General features: G+C 39.2%; 1 protein-coding gene across 1 annotated transcript in view; it reads left to right on the top strand.

Annotated features, from left to right (window-relative positions):
• EGFL6 (EGF like domain multiple 6) overlaps nucleotides 1–21,353 on the top strand; it is a 46,318-nt gene that overhangs the window by 20,408 nt on the left and 4,557 nt on the right. The window contains exons 7-9 of the mRNA XM_072852868.1: nucleotides 1,077–1,199; nucleotides 10,107–10,436; nucleotides 20,434–20,514. Of these exons, the coding sequence (XP_072708969.1) occupies nucleotides 1,077–1,199; nucleotides 10,107–10,436; nucleotides 20,434–20,514 (534 nt within the window). The remainder of the gene's footprint in view (nucleotides 1–1,076; nucleotides 1,200–10,106; nucleotides 10,437–20,433; nucleotides 20,515–21,353) is intronic.

Below are 21,353 nucleotides of genomic sequence, written 5' to 3'. Positions count from 1 at the left end.
GAGTTACTACAGCAGGCACTGCAGCAGTATTGTTCAAGCAGTTGACTACACGAGGGCCTGGAAGGGTTGGAACTACTACAAGAAGTGCATACAAAAGAGAATTCATGGGTTTTGTTTACATTTGCTTGGAATTGGGAGTTAGGGGTGGGAGGGAGATCATAAGGTAGGTTTTGGAGACTTAAGTTTGCATTTCCTGTTGTATGCAAACCCTGAGAGTCTTAAAGTGGAAAAAATACTTACTTTTTCATACAATATGTGTGCATGGGGGAAAAACTGGAGAGGTCTCAGTAGTCAGGATTTTATCTGCAAACCTGACTCTCACTCAGACATACCATATTTTTGAGTCAGTCTTCCTGCTACTTGTCTCCTAGCTGACTTACATTATGAGAGGACCCATCAGCTGCTAAAAATGAAGCAATTTGGATAAAATGCAAGTGGTGCAAAAATTTGTGCAACAGCTTGGCTCCCTCACGTGGGAGAAATCAGAAACATCTTTGTGATGTAGCAAAAGAAGGGAAAAGGAGAATAAAATCAGTTCCTCTTGTTGCCTGTACATTTTGCTGTCAGTTGAACGTAGTATTTTCTACTAAATTTTTCCTCATTATACTTTTGTCATACAGCATCATATGTATGCTGGAATGTTAGAGGTAGATAGAAGATCTCAACATCTTGGCATGCTCAGGGTTACTTTCCTTTGCATTTCTTCTAGAGTGAGTGAAAGAATGAGAAGAATTTGGTGAATTGTTTTTTAATTGATGTCACAGGTTCTCTTGGTGCCTTTTGCTTTTTGTTAATAGAACAGTGTGTACAACCTGTACTTTGAATCCTATTCTCAGTCAGAAAATCACTATGATCACTTTGTCTTCACTGGGATGCTCTACAGTTTCCATGGATGCCACAGATGTGCCATTGGAGCTGATGTTAGTGTGAATTCTTCTGCCTCCGATGGTCTCTGGACCGTCTGGGTCTAACACTAGTGATTACAATACCTGGAAACAGATGGCCGGCACAAACAGGCTGTCATGAAGCTTGAGTTTCAACACAGTTTTCACTAAAGCATTTATATCTTTCCCTAGATGTAAATGAATGTGTGACAAATACACACAGGTGTAACCTCCATGCAGAGTGCCTCAACACCGAAGGATCCTTCAAATGCAAATGTAAACAGGGCTACCGAGGAAATGGATTTGATTGTGCTGGTGAGTACCACTGGATGTCAGGAATAGTGCTATATTGTTTTTCTCCAATAATTTATGGTTATAAGGCGTTTTCTAGGAACAATCGTGCTGAACTGTGCTGCAATACCAACCAAGGCAAACCTCTCCATGAAATAATATATTTATTGTATGAGTCATTGCACAGTTGATATAAGTATTATTAGCTCAAATTCATTTTGCCTATGAGTCCCCAAGTCTCACAGTATCACTAGGAATCGCAAGTAGAACAGAGAAGATAATTTGGTCTGAAGAAACACATAAAATAGCTTGAAAAAGTTACTGTGTATTTTCCTCAAACTCCCACGGCTAGCCTCTTGGAGGGCTGCGTAGTCCCCTCCAGAAGAGTTTCAAGCTGATTTAGCAAAAAGTGAGAGAAGGGAAGAAAGCCATGACTTCTGTGCTAAACTGTTTTCACTTTTCAATTTTGCCTTTCTTTGTCTATCAAATATTAAAGACTTCCTATAAAGATGTCATTGCCTGGTTCTAACTGAATATGACCCTCCAAGAATAAAGAAGGAAAAGGCTGCTCTTGTCTTTATATTTAAAATGAACTTTTTTATTTAATTCCTGTATTAAATCTGGCAGAGATTTCCCCTGCAGATTTCCCCTCTAATGCAAACATTAGAGATGTTTTCCTCAGGAGGACATCTAAGTCCTGCTCAAATTTTTTGAACAAAATATGTTGTGAAAACATTTTAAAAGCTCTTGTCTATAGCAGATGGAGTCTACATAATACATAAACCTTTTTTTCTGGGTCTTTTTCAAATAATCCTTGATCAGATATGTATTATGATTATACTATATGGTCACAGATGTTCTCTGAGTCTCTCTATTATTCATGTTCCTACTCCCATTATAATAGTAATTGAAACCTCCAGCATCACAACAATATTGACACTTGCTGCATTTGGAATAGTGCTTTATCTGTATGATAGTTTATCAACAATTATCTTCTCTGCATTTAATATGACATATATTCACTCAGTATGACCACTGGTTTGAAATCAATGGTTCCAACTCCAAAGCCATTTGTACCCTTTGGATCTCAGGTATAAGCTATTTTACAACATTTTATGTTTTTATACTCCAAGAATGTACTTAGTATCTAAAAATCATGAAGATCCCTGCCAGGGTCAACCCAAAACATCTGATCTCAATCAGGTTGTTTTATAGAGTAAGAACTTGACAGTGCTATGCTAAAACTGTATGTATACATATATATGTATGTGTGTGTATATGCATGAATGACATATCTATGCATATATATTTATGTGTATGTACGCTGCTTCTCCTGCCGTATACTGCTGGAACTCATAAAAATAGATATATTGCACTCCTCCAGGCTTAAAAGTTTTATGAATTTATTGTTCATTCAAAGTACAGTGTTTTTGTTATAATATCTCTTCTACATTGTCATGCCTTTGGTGCTGCATTGAAACACAACTTTAAATGTTACATACTTTTTTTTTTTAGTTATGCAAATGTAGCTTTTCAAGCCAAAAATTGATCTAAAAAATGGGATATTCCAGTGAAAAGTAGAGTGAGTGATAAACCCAGTGGAGAGTTTTCAACCTATTGTTATAATCTGAAATTATTGTTAGTACCTATAACTGTATAATCTGGGAATGTTAACATACGTTAAACACAAAGCCAAAGCAACTTGATACATTAGTAGGGCTAAAACTTATTTTGGAAAATAAAAAAGCACAGAGATTTCTCCTAAGTTAAAATTTTGTTACATTTCTACTTCCAGTGAAAAATGTTGACTTTTAATGAGAAAAACCTGACTAGTACTGAAAGGATTGATTTGGACACAGATTGCCTCAGCAGGGCTGTTCAGAAGGTTTTTTATGCTCAAATTCAATGTTATGAGCCAGTTTCCTTGCTAGACCACATCCCCTGTGATATGTCACTGCAGCTTACTGCAACGGCAGGATGCAACGGGGCTTGAGACCTGACTGAATATCAAAGCAAACCGACATGACACATCTTGATATGGTTCTGTTAAAACAAAATGTACCACAGATGAAATGTTAAACAAATACATCTCTGAGCAAAAGGGTCTGGGGGGTTTTTTGGGTGGTTTTTTTTTGTTTTTTCTTTTTAACGAGAAGCTGAACATTTCAAAGGAAAATATCTTTTTGACCAAGTCTATGTATAAAATATTCTTTCCTCAAGCAGAAACAATTCAACAGGAATGGTTGCTTAAATATGAACAAAGGAAATATTTTAGCTTGTGGAGAGCCTATGACACATTTTTTAATGTCTAGCCCTGGAAAAAAAATCAGTGCTGAAGATAGATTATTTCTGTCTTCTCACTGTTTTTTCTCTTAAATTGTTTACTCTCTCTCTGCATACTTACTCATGTCATATGTCCCATTACTGAAGTCCATTAGTTGTTTAGAAGAGGCACGAGCTGGGCATTCATAAACTTAGTAGAACACAGTAAATGGAAAAGAGTTTTAATGCAAGAGAGGATAGAGGAATAACACACAGTAATGAGAGAAATCCGAGCCATAGGCAGAAGGTCAAAAGGCAAGGGTCTAGCTAGAAAGATGTATACAACAATAGAGGGGGGAAAAATACAGAGTTAGTGGTAGGTAAAACCTGAAAAGCGGTGGTTCTAAAAAGAGGCTGGTTTATCTGGTGGTAATTCCCACACATACACCTTTTTTTAAGGGGAAGAGGAGGAGGTTCTTCTAACTTTGAATGTTTCAATAGTTGATTTTTACTGCAATCCTCAAAAAACTCTGATCAGTGTAACTGATGGGGCAGGACATGCATTTTGCTATTGGGGAAAATGTTTTTTCAAACAGTGACACAAAGAGCAATTAGATGTACCAACCTACACTGAAATGCTAAGTGTTCTCTGTGTCATATGGCAATTGTGGAAAACTTTTGGCTTTACTGCAGTCAAAGGAAGTTTTGCTGTTGGGTTTAATAGCTTGAGAACATCCTGGGAATTTGGGGGCTGGAGGCTGTGGCTTCACATTTATTTTGGTGGCAGTGGCTGCAGCTCCTGCAGCCCAGCTCCCAACAGATGGGCCTGGGGTTGTGCTGCAGCTAAATGAAAGGCTTCTTAAATATGCCCTCAGTAGTCCACAAAATTATTCCCACAGGGTGGGAATCCTGTTTTCACAGGGAACCATTAATTCTTTATAGCAATCGTCTCTAGTATATAACGAACTGGCTACCATGGCAGCAGTATTAGCTTTTTATAACAAATGAAAAACATTTTAATATATAGCTTAATTTTCAGAGTATGAAATGAGAGTAACTAAGCACATTGTTTATAATGAAACTTCTATGGCTACAGAGCATGAGGAGACCTCATGCTACCAAATAACCTAATAAGTGAGGTAATGTAAAATTCACCTTTGCACAGAAGGTGGGGGAAATTATTTCATTTAATTTGTATGTCAATATACTAACTTAGGAGAAACTTGCTGAAACAGCAAGCTGCAAACAGTGCTGCTTGTATGGATATGACCTATGATTGTTCAGGCACCCTTTTGCCATTCAACACTCCTATATGCATGAAACGTTGGAGGCTGTTCCTCAACCATCTCTAGCATACATTCCATTTGAGAATCCATAGAGGTGTAACTGTTCAAATGCTCCCTAAAAGTGTCCTAGCCATTTCCACATCTGGCCTCTATCTTGCTGCAATCTGTTGCTGTTCTCAAGTTCATGTGTTTCCTGATTTCCTATTGTGCATTGAAAAACCACATTTCCCTCACCACGTGCTTCTCTGTGTAGTCCAGCTTTTATTGAAGAATAGGGTCTCACAAGGTTGCATAAGCAATTAAGATTCCTGGGGGAAAAATGAACCTATTTTTTATTCACTTTTTTGGTAGGGAACTACAAAATAACAGGAAAAAGCAGTACTAACTTAAAGCCTACAACCTTCAGGCGTCACTCTAAGGAGCTCAACAATGGCACTCTTGTTATTGCCCGGCTGGAGGCAGAGGCTACTATTCTTCATTATGCTTTGCTGGATATCTAAATGGCAATACAGAGTCATGACAACTCCCTTTGTCCCTTTTGTATTACTCAGGTTCCTTTTTTGCTCATAGGGTAACCCCTAAAACCCATATATGATTTTGCTTTCTTATTAACTTGCCAGCGCTGAGAAAAGTTGGGTTTGACATCATAAAATTTCAAAGCTTAAAAAGCGATTGTGGTCATATCACTGGTGAGATTCTTACAATCTAATTCAGTATGGAGCCAAATACTGCTGTCATCCTTTAATGAATAACACTTAAGCTTTTGTCATACCACATTTCCTACTGGAAGCATTGCTGGCTGGTTTAGTCATGTATTAAGCACAGTCCAGCATGATGAACTTGCCCTGATTTCTCAAGGCATCCTTCCTTCAATAAGATGGTAAGAATTTTAGAAATGAAACAGGCTAGAAATACATTTTGCCAGATGATATTCCATGGTGCATAAAAGAGAATAATAGTCTAGAATATATGTTTTAACCTATCTATGAAAGCTTTCAGACTCTCTTAAGACTATCTAAAAGAAGTTGAGAACTTTTAGAATTATTTCTAAAATCATTCCTGCTGATCTAATCTTTATTCACATCTACAGATCCCCCCTAAACATGGTAAATGATTGTCTGTATGCCTCGTCCCCTCTCCAACTTTTATGTACAGAAGCTACAAAGGGAGCTACAAAAAGACTTGTAAGCCAATCTCCTAGGCCTGTCTCTCACCGGGTTTTTAAATGTATTGCTAGCTGTGAAGGTGGAAGCAGTGCGGTGCCTGCTGGAGTGCAGAGCAAGCCGTCTCCTGTTGCAGCCCCCTTACGTTCAGAGCCCTGCCAGCGCCGGCTGCGGTCACAGGGCGTGGGAGGGAAACGGATCACTGTCTGTCCCTCTCCTCTATCATCCCCAGAGTATTTCCCTTTACACAATACAGCACAGAGACAGGGGGTTAGCATTTGCTCTCTCTCTATTTTTTCCAACTCAACTTTCACAACTTGGTCATTAGCCATCCTACACCAAGCCATTTCTGCGGTCTTATAATCTTGCACAGCAACTAATGACAGAAAAGATTTACTTTTAGCCCTCAGCCACCATTGGCCTTCGTTTTTCCACCTCTCTCTAACTCAAAGAAATAAAATATCTTTGAAAGCTGAGATATTTTCATACTAGGGGAATAAACACAAACTGTATAAGAGCAGGAGGTGTTAATCTACATGCTTCCTGATGGAAGGTGCACAAAGAAGAGCTGGGATGAAATGCACTCCATTTCTTTTCACTTTCTAAAATTCTCTATGCAGTCACGTGGATGGATAAATGCACAAATGTTTGTGAGCACCACCTGGGCATACATATACATGTTTTGGGGCAAAGGGTCCTGAAAAATCCCTGCCTCAGCTGTAGAACCCCAGATTCTCAGAGAAGGTGAGCTGTTCATTCAGGCGAGCCCACAGGCAGGGGATTCAACAGAACAGACTGAGTTTAAGGTGGTCTATCCTTACACTGGATTATTCCTCCTGCAATTTATGGGTAGACATAAAAAGCCTTAAATCCACACCTCTGGCTACTCTAAAGCTGAATGCAGATTAGAAGGATACTAGTGATATATCCTAAAATATGCTTGGTGTCTAGTCTGTCTTTGTCCCCATGAGCATGCAGATTTCCATACTGCAGCAGCAAACTGGAGTCTGCAAGCACATGGGGATTATACACTTTCACCCCTCTATTTTTGTCATTCCTGTCAGTTGATTTTCTGCACTGCTTAGTTTTGCACACACAAGGAGATTGGTTTTCTGACACCACAGATTATGTTGAGCTGTAAGAATTTTTCATTTCACTAGGAAGACTTCAAAGCATAAACTAAAAGCAGATGTTCAGGTTTGCTGAGGAGTCAGTCCTGGCTTGAAAATCTCCATAGCCTCTTTATTAACAGCCTGGAGTTTCTTGTTACTTATTGTCAAGAGGAAATTTGTTTGGAATGAAGCTTTCCTGTTAATTTTTATTGCTGCATTCTGAGTTTAGAGCCAGAGAACCTTACATCCTTCATGACATCATCCTCCAGAGGAAAGGCTCACTTAGTGGAGTATTAGTAAAGAGTTTACCTGCAAGTATCTGACAAGCAAGACTACAAGTTTTACCCAAAGAAAAAGAAAAACAAAATCCTCAATTTTGATTTATATTTTATTGGCATCCATTTACTTTATACGTCCAACTGCAGCCTCAGAAAATCTGAATGCACCAGTGAGCACACCAAGAGAGTCTGATTTTGTTCCTAAGATACTAAATAGCATGTAGGTGCATTTGCCATAAATAAAATGTGATGAATTCACAGTGATAGGATTGTATTTTCCAGGAGTGAATATAAATTCAGGGAACTTTCCCCTTTTCCTACGAGATTACAGTTCTATTTTATTAACTGGTGTTTTTTCTTCTGCTATGTTTCTATGAAAAGAAGCACACAGAAAAAAGTACTACCCAAGGTTACAAGTCCAGTCTATCTGTCCCAAAATACTACTATAAAGTTTTTATTATTACAAAGTGAGGAGCAAAATAGGAACACATTCTTACCCTGATAATGCAATCATTAGACAGCAAAAGCAGAAGGAAATAAAAATAGCTGACTTCCCCCACCATTTGCAATCCCAAAAGACTGTAGGCACTACAGCATCAATACTGATTGAGAATCAAAGATAGAAGGCAGTATATAAGGCTATTCTGACTCGTTGGTGGAAATGGTCTCCATCTATGGAAGAGCCTTTGTACAGCATGCTGGAACTGCTCAGCTGTCATTATTTCCTAGGGACTTCGTATAAAGGACTCAAACTGCAGAAGGCTGTCACTAGCTTAGTTGGTTGTGCTATCCTACTTACCAGTCCTTCTTCCTAACCCACACAGATTCAGGCTGTGGCCAACACTAGAGGGCTGAGTATATAATTGCATACTGACTGGTCATGTCATAGCAGTCATGAAATCCTGAGTTGATTCAAAAGCCTCATTGTCCCAAGCCTCAAAGTCCATTGCCATGGACTTTAAACCCCAAGGACACTCTATTCCTAAGTAGCTCTGGTACTATGACAGGTGGGGACTTGGTTAACTCTAGTGGAATCCTTATGGTGGTATGGGATCACCTCATAAACTAGAACTCCTCAGATTTATGTCTTCTCTAAAACTTGCATATCTGTCACACAAACCCTTCCAGACCTAGTTTTAGCGCAGTGGTGTTCCTCGACTGATGCTGAGCAGCAACTGATGTTGCTGATAAAAAGCAACAACTGCAGTATTGCCATAAATTCTCCTTTGAATTTGCTTTGTACTGTACACATACCTTCAACAAACTGATCCAAAGTAGTCCTGGCTTTAACCCTCAGTTATGAGTTGGCCATTAGCACAGCCATCAGTCTTTGTCAGATGACAGAAGAGTATGTCTGGAAGGGACTAAAAAACATCAGTTAGTCTGTTCTTTTGCTCTGAGACAGATCGTGTCCAGCATATTAATGACAGATTGTAGCCTAACATTTTTTTAAAACTTCTAGTGATACAGTTCAAATAATCTAAGTGGCTTGCTCCTGAGTTTTACTATCCCATAGCAAGGATAGTAAGCAAGTTTTTTCATATTATGTAACTAAAATCTCTCCTCATTTCCTGTAAACTGATAATTTTCCTATCTCAAGAGAACATGGAGAACAGCTGGCCAACATATTGTCTCAAAGGAGCCCTTTGCACTGGTTCCAGGTCCCACCAGTGGTGGAAAATCAATCCTGCCTCCCCACATCCCTAGAAATGCATCTTCAAATGGGTTCCTATGAAAAATGTCCCTCATTCAAGTATCCAAACATAGTTTGATGATTGTAGAGAGAGAAAAATTGAATTTTAAAAGAAGTAAAAGGCTTGTGTCTTGAAACTCAATACATTTACAAGGAAAGCATGATTTGAAAATCAGGGCTTCCATGTAAATGTAAAAATGTCCTCTTACCAACAAATGTTTGGAAGTTTTTGCCTGGATATAGAGTATATTTGACTTCATTATACTTCATAATAGGGAAACCCCCAAATTCAGATTTTTTTTCTTTTTTTTTTACAGATTTGAACTACCTCAATTGACTTTTACCCCACTCTTAAGTTTTTCACTTCTGGCAGCCGTTGTGTTTCTGAGCAGAATCCCAAGTTGCAAGATACTACAAGGCTGGTTATCCTTTTAGTATTTTGTAGCCAAGAGGAATCATAAAATAGTAAAAATCTCAGGAAATTTTACATTTATATTCTAGTCCACCTTGGAATTGCAAGAAGATAATAATTTGGCATTCTTGGATGCCTCTCTGAAGTTTTGGGGTTTACCCCTTAGAACTAAGTATTCCTTAGAGCTAAATGAAATGTGATGGAGCAGCTTGATGTATCTCCTCTCAAAATATGTTCCATTTCAGTGGCTTTCAGCCTGAGGTAAAGTGCAAATAAAGTAAGGCCAAAGAAGTTCACAAAAGATAGCTAAGAAAAATGCTCATTGCTAGTAGGCTGACATTTGTTGTGCAGGGAATCACACCTCCATGGACAATTTTTAGTAGTCCACAAATTGAAGAAGGATAATTTTTTTTACCCAAGATCCAGTGTAAAACTAATTAACATAAGGGGCTCTATGGCCTCTGTTACGCAGGAGTCCAAATGAGGTTATGACAGAGGGTCGCTTTGGTCTTTTCACTGTAACTCAAACAGGGGGTTGTCTATACAACAGAGCTAAACACATGTATGTGTATTCAATACTGTGCAGAGCTGAACTTATATCTGATAGTAGAGAATTTGGCTGTATGGGTCTCTGAACATTGTAAAGGACACTGTGGTGCCATTTATAAATGTCATTGCTGAATGATTCCTTAGATTAATATTTAATATTTTCTTCTTGGTTCTAGTTATCCCTGAAAAGTCAGTGAAGGAAATTGCAAGAATCCCTGGAACAGCTAAGGACACAATTAAGAAACTTCTTGCACATAAAAACAGTGTGAAAAAGCATGAAACAATCAAGAATGCGATCCCAGAAGCAGCCGTGACACCGGCTTCTAAGACCCACTTGCAGTTATTGGACTATGAAGGTGGTATGGATCTTGGTGGGAGCTACACTAAGGAAGAGAAAGAAACTGAAGCTACTGCAGAAGAGGAGGCAGAAGAGTCAGATGAAGAGGATAAAGGAGATTTTGAGAATCAAATTGACCATGAGCGAAGCCTTAGAGGAGATGTCTTTTGTAAGTGTCTTAATTTTTTTAAAAATCTGGTTTCAATGTAAAAATATATATAAACACTAACAAAATCAACACAAAACATTACAGCCATTTTAACAGAATTTACTTGTAGAGAATGAAAAGCAACCTAGCATACCTACTGGTGAGACTAAAGGTACCGAGTCTCCCTTTTAGGGGAATCTGTCTGCAGGCCGTGTGAGCAGAGGAGTGCGCCGTCCTGACAGCCCCTCTGCAGGCTGTGCTTTCCGAGCAGCTTACACATAGCACATAGCTTCTCCCCATTTTCTTCACAGAAGCCCCAGCAAAACAAGATAGCGTGCTGCTTCATTACGAGTAAGACAATAATTAGCTTTGATTCGTGATAGGCATACTCATCATCCTGAGTAGTGTGCGTTGTTCAGAGGAAAAACATAGACTTTGGTGTCCTTGTGTTTCAAATAATATAGACCATATAATAGGCACCACTGTTGTTCATGTCATTCCCACAGAAAAATAACGTGAATCACAGAGGGGTTTCTTTATCCCTTTTGTTTCAATGTGAGAGTTTATCTGAATGGGTACTCTCAAATTTAAAGCATTTGATGGTATTTGAGCAGGAGTCTTGCTTAATTTCTGACATTAGTCATTTATCAGGAAGATTGCCATAGGTTTCCTCAGTCTGCTTTCAGGTGTTTCCTTCCAACTATTATCTTGTATGCTATACAATTTCTTGCTGTGTTCTTTAAAGCTTTCAAATGCATTTTAATTGGCTTTTAGTACATCTGGCTCAGTCGAATATTCTTCAAGGTAGTGGCAAAAACATGTAATATGAAAAATACACCCTGCTAGTAGTTTATTCATGATACTTTCTCTTTTCCAAAGTATATAAAAATAATAAATACTATCCCACAGTAATTAAAATTATGCACCATTTTTCATAATAATAAAAATGAACACAAATGAAGTTTAAGTTAGCATTCAAATTGTTGCTATTTGATTTGAAAAGACACATAAGTATAATTTTTTTCAAGGAAAGATCATTTTAAAGTCCTCTGGAAAAAATGGTCTGTAATATTGCTATTGTAAGAAAGCCAAGAAAAAAATGTGCTTATTCACCTAAATACATTTGAGAATACAAGCTTCTTTGCCAAAGGCACTCTTCTCCTGAAATTGCCATTTTTTGGTTTTCAGTGGTAATTGGCCTGTTTCAGTTCAGGCTAAGGATATAGACTAATATTGCTTCCCCAAATTATGCTAGCGAGCTGATAACCAGAGTGAAGTCAGGTCCTTGTTCACCAACCTCCTTCCTTCCTGCAAATACTAACAGTGAGTGCTTATGGCATATTTCACATTTGCTGACAATACCAAACTGGAGAGAGCGACCCATACACTAAAGGGCAGCGCTGCTATTAAGAGGGACGTGGCCAGGCTGTGGAAATGGGCTGACAGGAACATTATGAAGTTCAACAAAAGCAAATGCAAAGGGAGAGAAAAGCCTCATGCAACATTATAGACATGGGATGACTGCTTAGGAAGAAGTTTTGCAGAAAAAGAGAAGTGGTTCTTCCCCTCTATTTGGCACTTGCGAGACCACAGCTGAGGTGCTATGCCCAGTTTTGGGCTCTCCATTACAAGAGCGATGTGGACATACTGGCATAAGCAGTGCTCCACCAAGGGCAGGGGCCTGGACAACATGGTATAAGAGGAGAGGCTGAGAGTAACTCTTTTTTTCAGCCTTAAGAGGAGAAGGCTAAGGGGAGATCTTAGAGGTGTCTTCAGCTATCTAACGGAAGGTTATAGGGAAGGCACAGCCAGACTCTTCTTGAAAATATACAGCAGTAGGACAAGAAGTAGTGAATATAAGTTGGAACAAAAAAAAATTCTGATTAGATATAATGAAAAGAATATTTTACCATGAAGGTGGACAAAAATTGGTACAGGTATGAAGAGAGGTTGTGAAATATCCATCCTTGGAGATACTCATAATATGACTGAGCTGGGCCTTGAGCAACCTCCTGATCAGGAGGTCAGACTAGGTGACCTACAGATGTCCCTTCCAACTTACACGATTCTATGATTCATTCTATACTCTCAACCGAGCATTTCAGAGCAGTTTAGAAAATAGTGGTATCCAGTGTGTGTAAACCTGCATCCTGGAAGATGCTTAGATGCCTCTCTAGTACTGTAAGCACGTAAGCTCACAATTCAGGAATCAGTAATATTTCAAAAATATCAAAACAGCTGCCACCTAGCCACATGCAAAAATACACTTCTGTATGTCCGCTTTTAACCGGACCAAATGGTGAAAATGCTCAGGACTGACATGCCACTTCAAGCCCTACCTTGCACAAGAAGAGAAGCTCAGGGTGGGATTACCAAAGTGAGGGAACGGCAGATAGAGCTCTCTCTTTCATGGTGAGACCTCAGTGTATTGAGAGCCCTCTTCAGACCTTATGACTGTCAGAGGTAGGAGGCAGTTGGCATACAGGCCAACACAAAAAGAGAACAGCAAGATACTCGGGTTGAAAACAAAACAAAACAAAAAACCCAACAGCCAGAGCAAAAGAAGTATGTTCATGTTTCCATCTGATAAATTGGGAAGCTCAGCTGGCATACAGGAGATCCCCCCTAATTCAAAATCTGTATTGCACAGACAGCAGGGACTTCAACCCACCTTACCTTCTCGAATGACTGTGGTAAGCTCCAGGCTATACTCAATCTCTCTGCTTTTTATTGAAAGTTTGTGGCTAATGGTGACATGCCTCCAAAATTGAGGATCATGTGCTCAGGATGTCACTATCCCTCTGGCCAGCCACACCTGATCCTCAGCCTCTCTCTTTATTTTCACTCCTGACAAGCTTATGCCACTTGCTATCCATCTTCTAAGGATCCCTTCGTAAATCACTTACCTAAAAGAGGTAGCAGGAGCTGAAGGCAAATTGGGGTTGAAGTTTTCACTGGATAGCAAGCTACCCTTGGGGTTCAGCCTTACCATGCTGGTACTGCAAAATGCATTTGAGAGTCTCAGACCAAAGGATTAAGTGACTTGCCTCTGTTCTCTCACGAGAAGCAATAAAACAAATTTATACATGAAACTAGAATTCCACTTTAAAAACACCAGGCTTACAGGGAGCACTGTGCATAATGAAATAGATGAGGTTTGAGACCCACCTCCTAGCCATCCCCTGTTCAGGGACCTTTAGATAGCTAAGTAAATAAAGATAACAGACTGCCACTAAAAGATGTAGCAAAAGACTAGTTAGGTTCAAGCATATCCTTTCGTACAGCGCACAGCAGCGTCCTTCTAGAAGTGCAGGCAGACACCAGTTCACTCTGCCTGTCAGACAGGTTTGTTAGCACTGGTCTGCCAGTTGTGCCAGCGCTGACTACATGACTTCTTGGTTGAAGCTGGCTTGCACCCGGCTTGCTTGGAGCACAACTAAAGTGAGCTCAGGTCCACCTGAAAAGTACCATGTAGATAGACCCTCAAGTCAGTCTATAAGTCAAATAAGGGGCAACGAGATCACAAAAGCAATAGGAAGCTTCAGGAGCACATCTGGAAAAACACTGCTTGGACTAAGCTGCAATATTAAAACGTTCAAAGCGGAAAAAAGAAAAAGAAAAAAAAAAGGAAGCCAAAACCCCAAACCCAACAAGCGGAAGCTCAGTAGAATAGCTCTGTGGAGCACTGTTTTATGGGCACCCTTCAGAAACAGTACAAAAGCACTGGTAAATGACTGGTAAGTGACTTTGTGGTGCTGAAGGAGCTTACTGAAAACACTGATAGATTTTCCTTATGTGCACTTGGTTTCACCTCTCTGCTTTGCCAACTGCTGTATATAAAATTACTTATAGTGCATTTGGAAATGACATTTTTGTCTGAAAAAATATGGCTTCGTTTATAGCTTGGAAGTAATTTTCTATTTGTCTGCAATAATGCATGTGCTATCCTTAAAGCTTTAATTCCTTTTTTTTTCCTGTTAGTGGGACTGTATTTCTTATAAATCATCTGTAGCATCACATTGAGCTCTTGCTGAGGCAGCTATACTGGAAGAACAGATATATAGCAGAAATAAGCACCCATGTATTTAAGTGTGCTAGTTGTGGGCAATGTGGTATATTTTTATTTCTTGTTATGGCTGTTTGATTTTTCTGTCCCCTGGAAAATGCCTATGCCTGGTTTTGCCTCGGTAGTCTAGTTAGTCTAAATGTAAAATAACACACAGAATTTGGGAAAAGTAACTCACTGTTGGTAATTCTAATGCGTAGAATTCTGAAGTGCCTGAAACTGCAGCATGTGGGAACTCTCACAAAAACGGTACTTCACTGTCTTTCTAACACTGCTCTCTGATGTTCAAAGCCCATTAAAAAACCCCAGAAAACCAGAGTGGGCACTGTAAAAAAATCAAGCAGAACATAAGAGGTAGTAAAATGAAGACTAGTTTCCTATATATACAGTATATCACTATGTCGGACTGAAAGGAATATGCCACAGCTTTGCTACCACATGCTCCTCTGAAAGAATTACATTCGCCAGATGTCTGACATCTTTTGAGCCTTTTATCTATAGCTGTGGACCGAGCTGTGGTCTGAGCATTATTCACTCACACAGTGGTCTAATTATCAGAAAAGAATAAGATTAAGAGCAAACATCCTGATTAACTGAGAGAGTGCTCTTGTTCAGAATTAAGAGCCTAGGACCCACAAGGGAAACAGTCCACTTTCAGTCTTGCCAAATAAACCAGAAAACCAAAACCTCTTTATCATTCTCGGTGCTATCAAAGGCAGGGGCTCTGTATTTAACATAGCTGGATGCATGATACTACGGGAGTATTTTAAGCACGATATGAGTTTCATAAATTGATAAAGTACAGAATATGGAATTCAGGTGCGGTTGGCAATACCATTCTGGATTACGAATGGTACATGAAAAGCACTAAAATGTTAGAAAATGACAGAATTAAGGCTGTGCACTCTAAGTTCACCTCTAGCTTGAGTATAGCATCTGTACAGTCATTGCTTATATAACCAAGCACTTTGGTCCACCTCTCTGTGTCTTCTTCCGTGTACAGAAAGGACATTTCTCACAGTAAGGAGCTTTCCAATACTTTGGTTTACTCTCATTTTCTATGCATCTGCAATTTTTGCAACTAATAGGACAGAGTCCTATTTATTAAACTGCACCTTTCACAGCAGGACAGGTTCTTCCTTCACACTGAACAAGGTAAGGATCCCATGGAAAGCAGTCATTTAAAGTCATTACAGACTGTATCATAAGGTATAAAAATATAAGAAGAAAAATTTAAGTTTTCACAGATGACCTTAATTTTGACATTTCTTAAATGTTGGTGGCTTCTCTTTCCTATCTTTAACTATTGTGTTTTAAAAAAAACCTGTGAGTAGTAGTTTTCACAAAGGTCCTGTATTTTGATATATTTTATTTTAATAATTTCAAGCTCCATATAATAATTCCTTTTTTCCCTCCAGTATTTTTATGTGGCTCCCTATATATTTATTATGTAGTAAAACTACTATTATAAAATAATACATAAATTTAAAAATAATAATTAGGATCTCTGAAAAGTGTGACCTATCCATTTTTCCTAATTAACTACTCTTCCTGGAAGACAAACAATACCAATATTAATAATACAAAAGGAAGATGCTATGTGAATACTTGAGGGGATTATATGGAGGAACTTAATGTGGTAGTAAAGGAATCATTGCTGAATAGACATCAGCAGAGAAGGAAAAAAAAACTATGTGTAAATTTACGAGCTGTAAATTTGAGCTCATCATGTACTCCAAAGGATCATTCAATATCATTAGAAATGAATGTATTTTTAAAGCAAAAAGTTCAAACAATTAAGTGCCTGAATCATGACTGAATTTCTATAATAACAAGGATCAAGTATAGCATATGAAAATTTAAAAGGAAAGGAGATGCAGTTAACATATGCAACCCATCCTGAAAGAAAAATGCAAACAGCACAATGCCTTAAGTCCTCTGCATAGTGGTTATCAAACAAGAAAGTCATAGTACAACTTCACGTACTTAATAAAACTACATCTTGGGCATACTAGTATCCCTGTATAAAGAAGCACACCAACCTTCTGCCAGTATCCCCTGGTGAAATAAAATCTCTCTGGCATGTTCAGCATATAAATCCCTTATATTAATAATGTATAATTCCAGCCAAATGTGATTGGAACAGACAGTATACGCAAAAATACAGATAAAACAAAGTGCTTTAATGTTTTCAAGCAATAATATTAATTGTCACTGCTGTCAGTTGTAGTGGCAATTTTGTAGAGACAAGTAGTCTCTGCCTCGCCCAGGTATATGGTGTTCAAATGTCCTGGTTTGGTTGAGAAAGTCCTTGAAAAAGAATCTCACCAAACATCATGACAAAAATCTCTTGTATATTATTTTGACTTGGCTTTTCCTATGGACAAAGGATCTTCCCTGTGTGCCCTCACTCAAACTGAAATCTGGGAAATGAATCTATTCCAAATAGTGTAGCACCGAGTACTCAACAGGAAGGTTACACGATCCACCCTTTGCAACTGCACCAAGTCATGTAGCCCAGTACAGGAGAGCGTGTTCCCCTTGTAACACCAAGCACAGCAAGCAGAGCCCTATGCCCTTTTAACCAAAAAAGATGGTGACCCTACCCTGGGGACACTATTTCTGGCAATAGACCAGTCCAAGCAGGTTACAGAAGAAACCTGTTGAGGTGTCTGAGCTACCTCCCCCAATCCATCAATCCATCCATCCATCACAGAAAGGCAGAAAGGGTTAAGATTACTGACTTGCATGATTTTTTTTTTTTTCTAATAGGCTGCCTTGCCTCACAATTGAAGCAGAAAAGCCCACAGTCCTTTATGGCACAGAATTTTGAATAAATTTATATATAACTAATAACAGTATTACTTATAAATATTTAATTTATTATTTATAATGACTGTTAACAGAACCTATTAGTACTATGCCCCTAAAAGTGCTAGACCAGCAATATTCTTGCAATTCTGTTTGGAAAGAAAAGCCTTTTTCCTTACAGAAATCACAGCTATGGGGAAGCACACTCTTGCCGAGGGTAAATATCCCTTCAGGTTCCACTAGCATTTTGCAGTTAAACAATCTTTTTGAGTCCTCCCCAGTCTAACCACATTTAGCTGAATGTATCTGGTACTACCAGTGCTGGTCAGTTCACACCATTCTCTTGGCACATGCAAGCTCCCTATCAACTTACCTTCATGAAGAAGCTTGAGTACCTGAGAAACTAGTCTTAACAAAAGTCGCCATATATATTGCAACTGTCTTCTGCTCACTTTCTCCATACTGCCTGCAAAATTATGGCCAGCTTTGGATTAATTAGCATGACTGGGAAGAGTTATGTCTAAATAGTAGCTAGTGCTGCAGATAAGTAGATGGGCGAGCACCAGCAGTACAGAAAGAAGGATAGATTCTGTGGTGCCTAAAGTGGGATGTCCGTGAGCTTTTGTTAGTGAGTATATGTTCTTAGCCTTCCTTTCTGCAAGCACCACCTGACAGCAGAAGAGCTGAAAGGAGCAATCCTGACTCCTGCCTGGTACTTAGGAGGGGGTAAACTTTGGATCCTGGCTATGTCCAGTGATGGTCTGATGTAAAATGTAGGCACATTACAAGAAGTAAGGTTTCTTGGAAACCTTTCTGTAAGCCGAAGCTTACAGTTTCTCATAATACGCAGGTGATATCTTCCAGTAAGTGGAGAACCTGAGTGTAATGCCTGACACTGAAAACAAAAATAGATTTGGATACAAAATTTGGATCTTTTTATGTGCATGACAGTTCTTCACTTGAAGCATCTGCAGCACACAGCTACACCTGCATGTATATCCCTCAAGTGAATTCAAGTATAATTCAATAACTCAGTAAATAAATCATTCTGGCAGCTGTTGTCTTCTGTTAAATCACTCCACTCTTTCCAGAACTGATCATATTTTAATAGCTCTCTTCATTTTGGCAAGGGTTTTCACAGCCTGAGCCTCTTTAACTAAGTACGAGGCCAAGTTTATGGCATGGCAGTAAACTTAACACCTAATCTCTACATGCCTGTTCCTAAATGTGTATATGTAGACATATATTAATTTGGAGAAAGATATATTAATCCTTGCCTTAAGTAAGAATATTATCCAGGTGATTTAAGCAATGGTCTGGGTGAAGGGAAGGCTGCAAGGGCAACAAGAGAGGACACGCTCCTGGCAATTCATCAGAAAGCTCATAAGATTGCATGAGTCTCCTTTCTTGGCTCAATTCAGCACCTCTGGAAAGTGCCTCCAGGGCCTCTTTGTTAGTGTGTGTTTTCTCTGGTGTACACACAGAGCAATTTTTGACAGTTTTGAAGGAGAAGAAAGGTTAAGTAGATGGCATAGTCTTTATGGTGCTAGGAGGCTCTGGATTGCAGTGGGTTGTAAGTATATTCTTAAAATTGAGTATGTGTTTACAACTGTGAGTAGGTTGGAGTATTTCAACAGAAAGCTCAGTGGAACTCACAGGAACAAACTCTCGTCTGAACAAATGTGCGTGCATGTGAAAGTAATTACTTTTAAAATATTTTGCATTTGCGACTTTCTAAGAGCATGTATGATACAATGCTGAGTAGGGAAAAGTAATTTCCATTTCCACAGGTCCTATCATCTGGCACTGTTGAGGAAGTCTGAGCTTTTCTTAGCGCTCCTGCCCACATGGTGTGGCTGAAAAGTGAACTTCAGTCTGTCAGGCTTTCCACTAACACCTTCTGTAAGCAGTAATCCAAAGGATCCTCCCTCACTTCTCCTCTAAAATGGCACATTTAAGCTCCTCCTGTTTTCATAGGTGTGTATGTATATATCATAGGTATCATCTGCATATGTGTTTGCAAAGGATAGAATCTTCTGCCAGTGAAAGCAGATCTTTCCCTTATCTCATGTGTGATTAGTTACTTACACAGGCTCTGCACAAAGAAGTTGAGACTATCTTTTTTTTTTAGTGAGTGCACTCTCTATTAATCACTTAAAATAGTACAAAAGAAGCTTAATCACAGAACTTCAAAAATCCTTAGAGTATTTTAGAGTATTACTTAGAGTAAATAAGAGTTTTCAAGCTTCTATATCTTTGTAGCTCATCAGACAGGAGAGGTTTTGCCTTGGCCTCTGAGGCTGCTGCTGAAAAATAGTGATTCTTGACTATCTCCCTCCTTTAGGCCAGTATCTTAGAGAATGCACCTAACATTCATTGCCTGTGCTGCTGTACCAACTCTTCCAGTTTGACACAAGACACGTCAACCAATTTTTACAAAGGAACTTGTTCGGATGTTTCCACCAGGACTGGTTATCAAAACATCAGGCTGTGCTTGCCAGCTGTTGCAGGGAGAGTGAGGAAGAGGTAGGGCAGTCACTGCACCCTTCCTTCCCAACAGACAGCAGGAGCTGATCAGGTTTGCAGGAGAACATGTACCCCAGCAAAGAGTACAGCTTCAGAAAAATAATTTCCTGGGGCTTCTGTTACAGCAGCACCAGCTATCACTTACCTGAATACAAAGCTGTGGCCCTTTGACCCCCCAGTGTTTATGGCTGTTTCAAACTTCCTGACATTACCCATTTTTTGAGGCTGCTGTTGGCAAAGTGCTGCCAAGCTGTTGAGCTGTTGTCTTCGCTGCCTGGTAGAGTTAAGTACTTTGATCATTAGTTGCAGTTTTGTAGCAAGAAAGCAGATCACCATGCCAAAGAAATATCATGTTCAATGTTTTACGACCTTGTGAATCTTGTAGCTCCATTGCCCACAGCTTAGAAGGCACAGTGCTGTGGAAAACAGCAATTTAACCAAAGTTTTAAAATTCAGAGTTAGAGTCTAACTGGGGTTAGGAATGTGAGTTTGGTGGTGGAGTGGAAAACACATACATTGAGTTATTTAAATAAATGATGGCAACTGGTACAAAGGTGTAAAGTTCCATTTTCTGTTCCCGTGATGACTCAGCACTTGACAAGTTGTTTTCCGTAGTTCCCAAGGTGAAAGAAGCAGCTGCCTTCGGCCCTCTCCTGGCACAGAGGAAAGTTCCAGTGTCAAGACCAGAGCAAGAAGGTACATTATTTTTATTCTGCAGTATTTCTTTTCCTGTGTATCGTGTGTTTTCATGACAACCTATATTAGCCAAGCCAGAACCAGTTTAAAAGCTTTTAACATAAACCAAAGGTTTGGTGAGCGCGTTAGAGACAGTATCTGGCCAAACCATTCTGCCAGTTCCAATGTGAGAAGCTGTTTTTGTGTCCTTTTCAAAACATACTTTAACTGTTTATAAGCCATGGATAGAAAGTTCCCCCACACTGAAACTTGACTTGCAATTGAATTTCACTTGATTTATTTCATAGTCATGAAAAAATAAAGTCATTTCTATCATCTAGAAAATGAAACCATGTTAGAAGAGTGTTGCATAGCATGCAACAATATGCCATGTCCTTCAGCCGTATTCTCTTGGGTTTTCTCCTGGTCCTCTGTCAGAAGTCAATAGGAGTTTCCCCTGAACAAGACTGAATAAATATTTACCCTGAATCTTAAATAGCCTGGCTATGAATTTATGATAGTTCCCAATTCATCAGTAAATCCTGTGGATATCAGAGTAAGATGATGCTACCTGTTCTTTCTCACATTAAAATATTGTAAAATCAGTCAGGGCAGTATACAAGGTCCAAGACCTGTCAATTTATGTGCACAACTTAAGCTTCTGCCATGCCTTAGGAAACTGCTTCATGGACTTTCAAAGAGAAAACATCACTGCCTGTTGGGAACTATAACAGACTGCAGAGTAGCTCTGGTCTAAGCAGAGCGTAAAGGCAGATCAAAGGGCACTCTCCCCCTCTCTCCTGGTGGGAAACAGTTTCCCTGTGATGGACAGAACCATGAAGCTGACTATAAGGGCCTGT

This window comes from Ciconia boyciana, chromosome 1 (assembly GCF_034638445.1).
Source record: "Ciconia boyciana chromosome 1, ASM3463844v1, whole genome shotgun sequence".
Lineage (NCBI taxonomy): Eukaryota > Metazoa > Chordata > Aves > Ciconiiformes > Ciconiidae > Ciconia > Ciconia boyciana.
The sequence above is the reverse complement of the archived record's forward strand: the minus strand, read 5'-3'. Positions and strand labels throughout refer to the sequence as shown.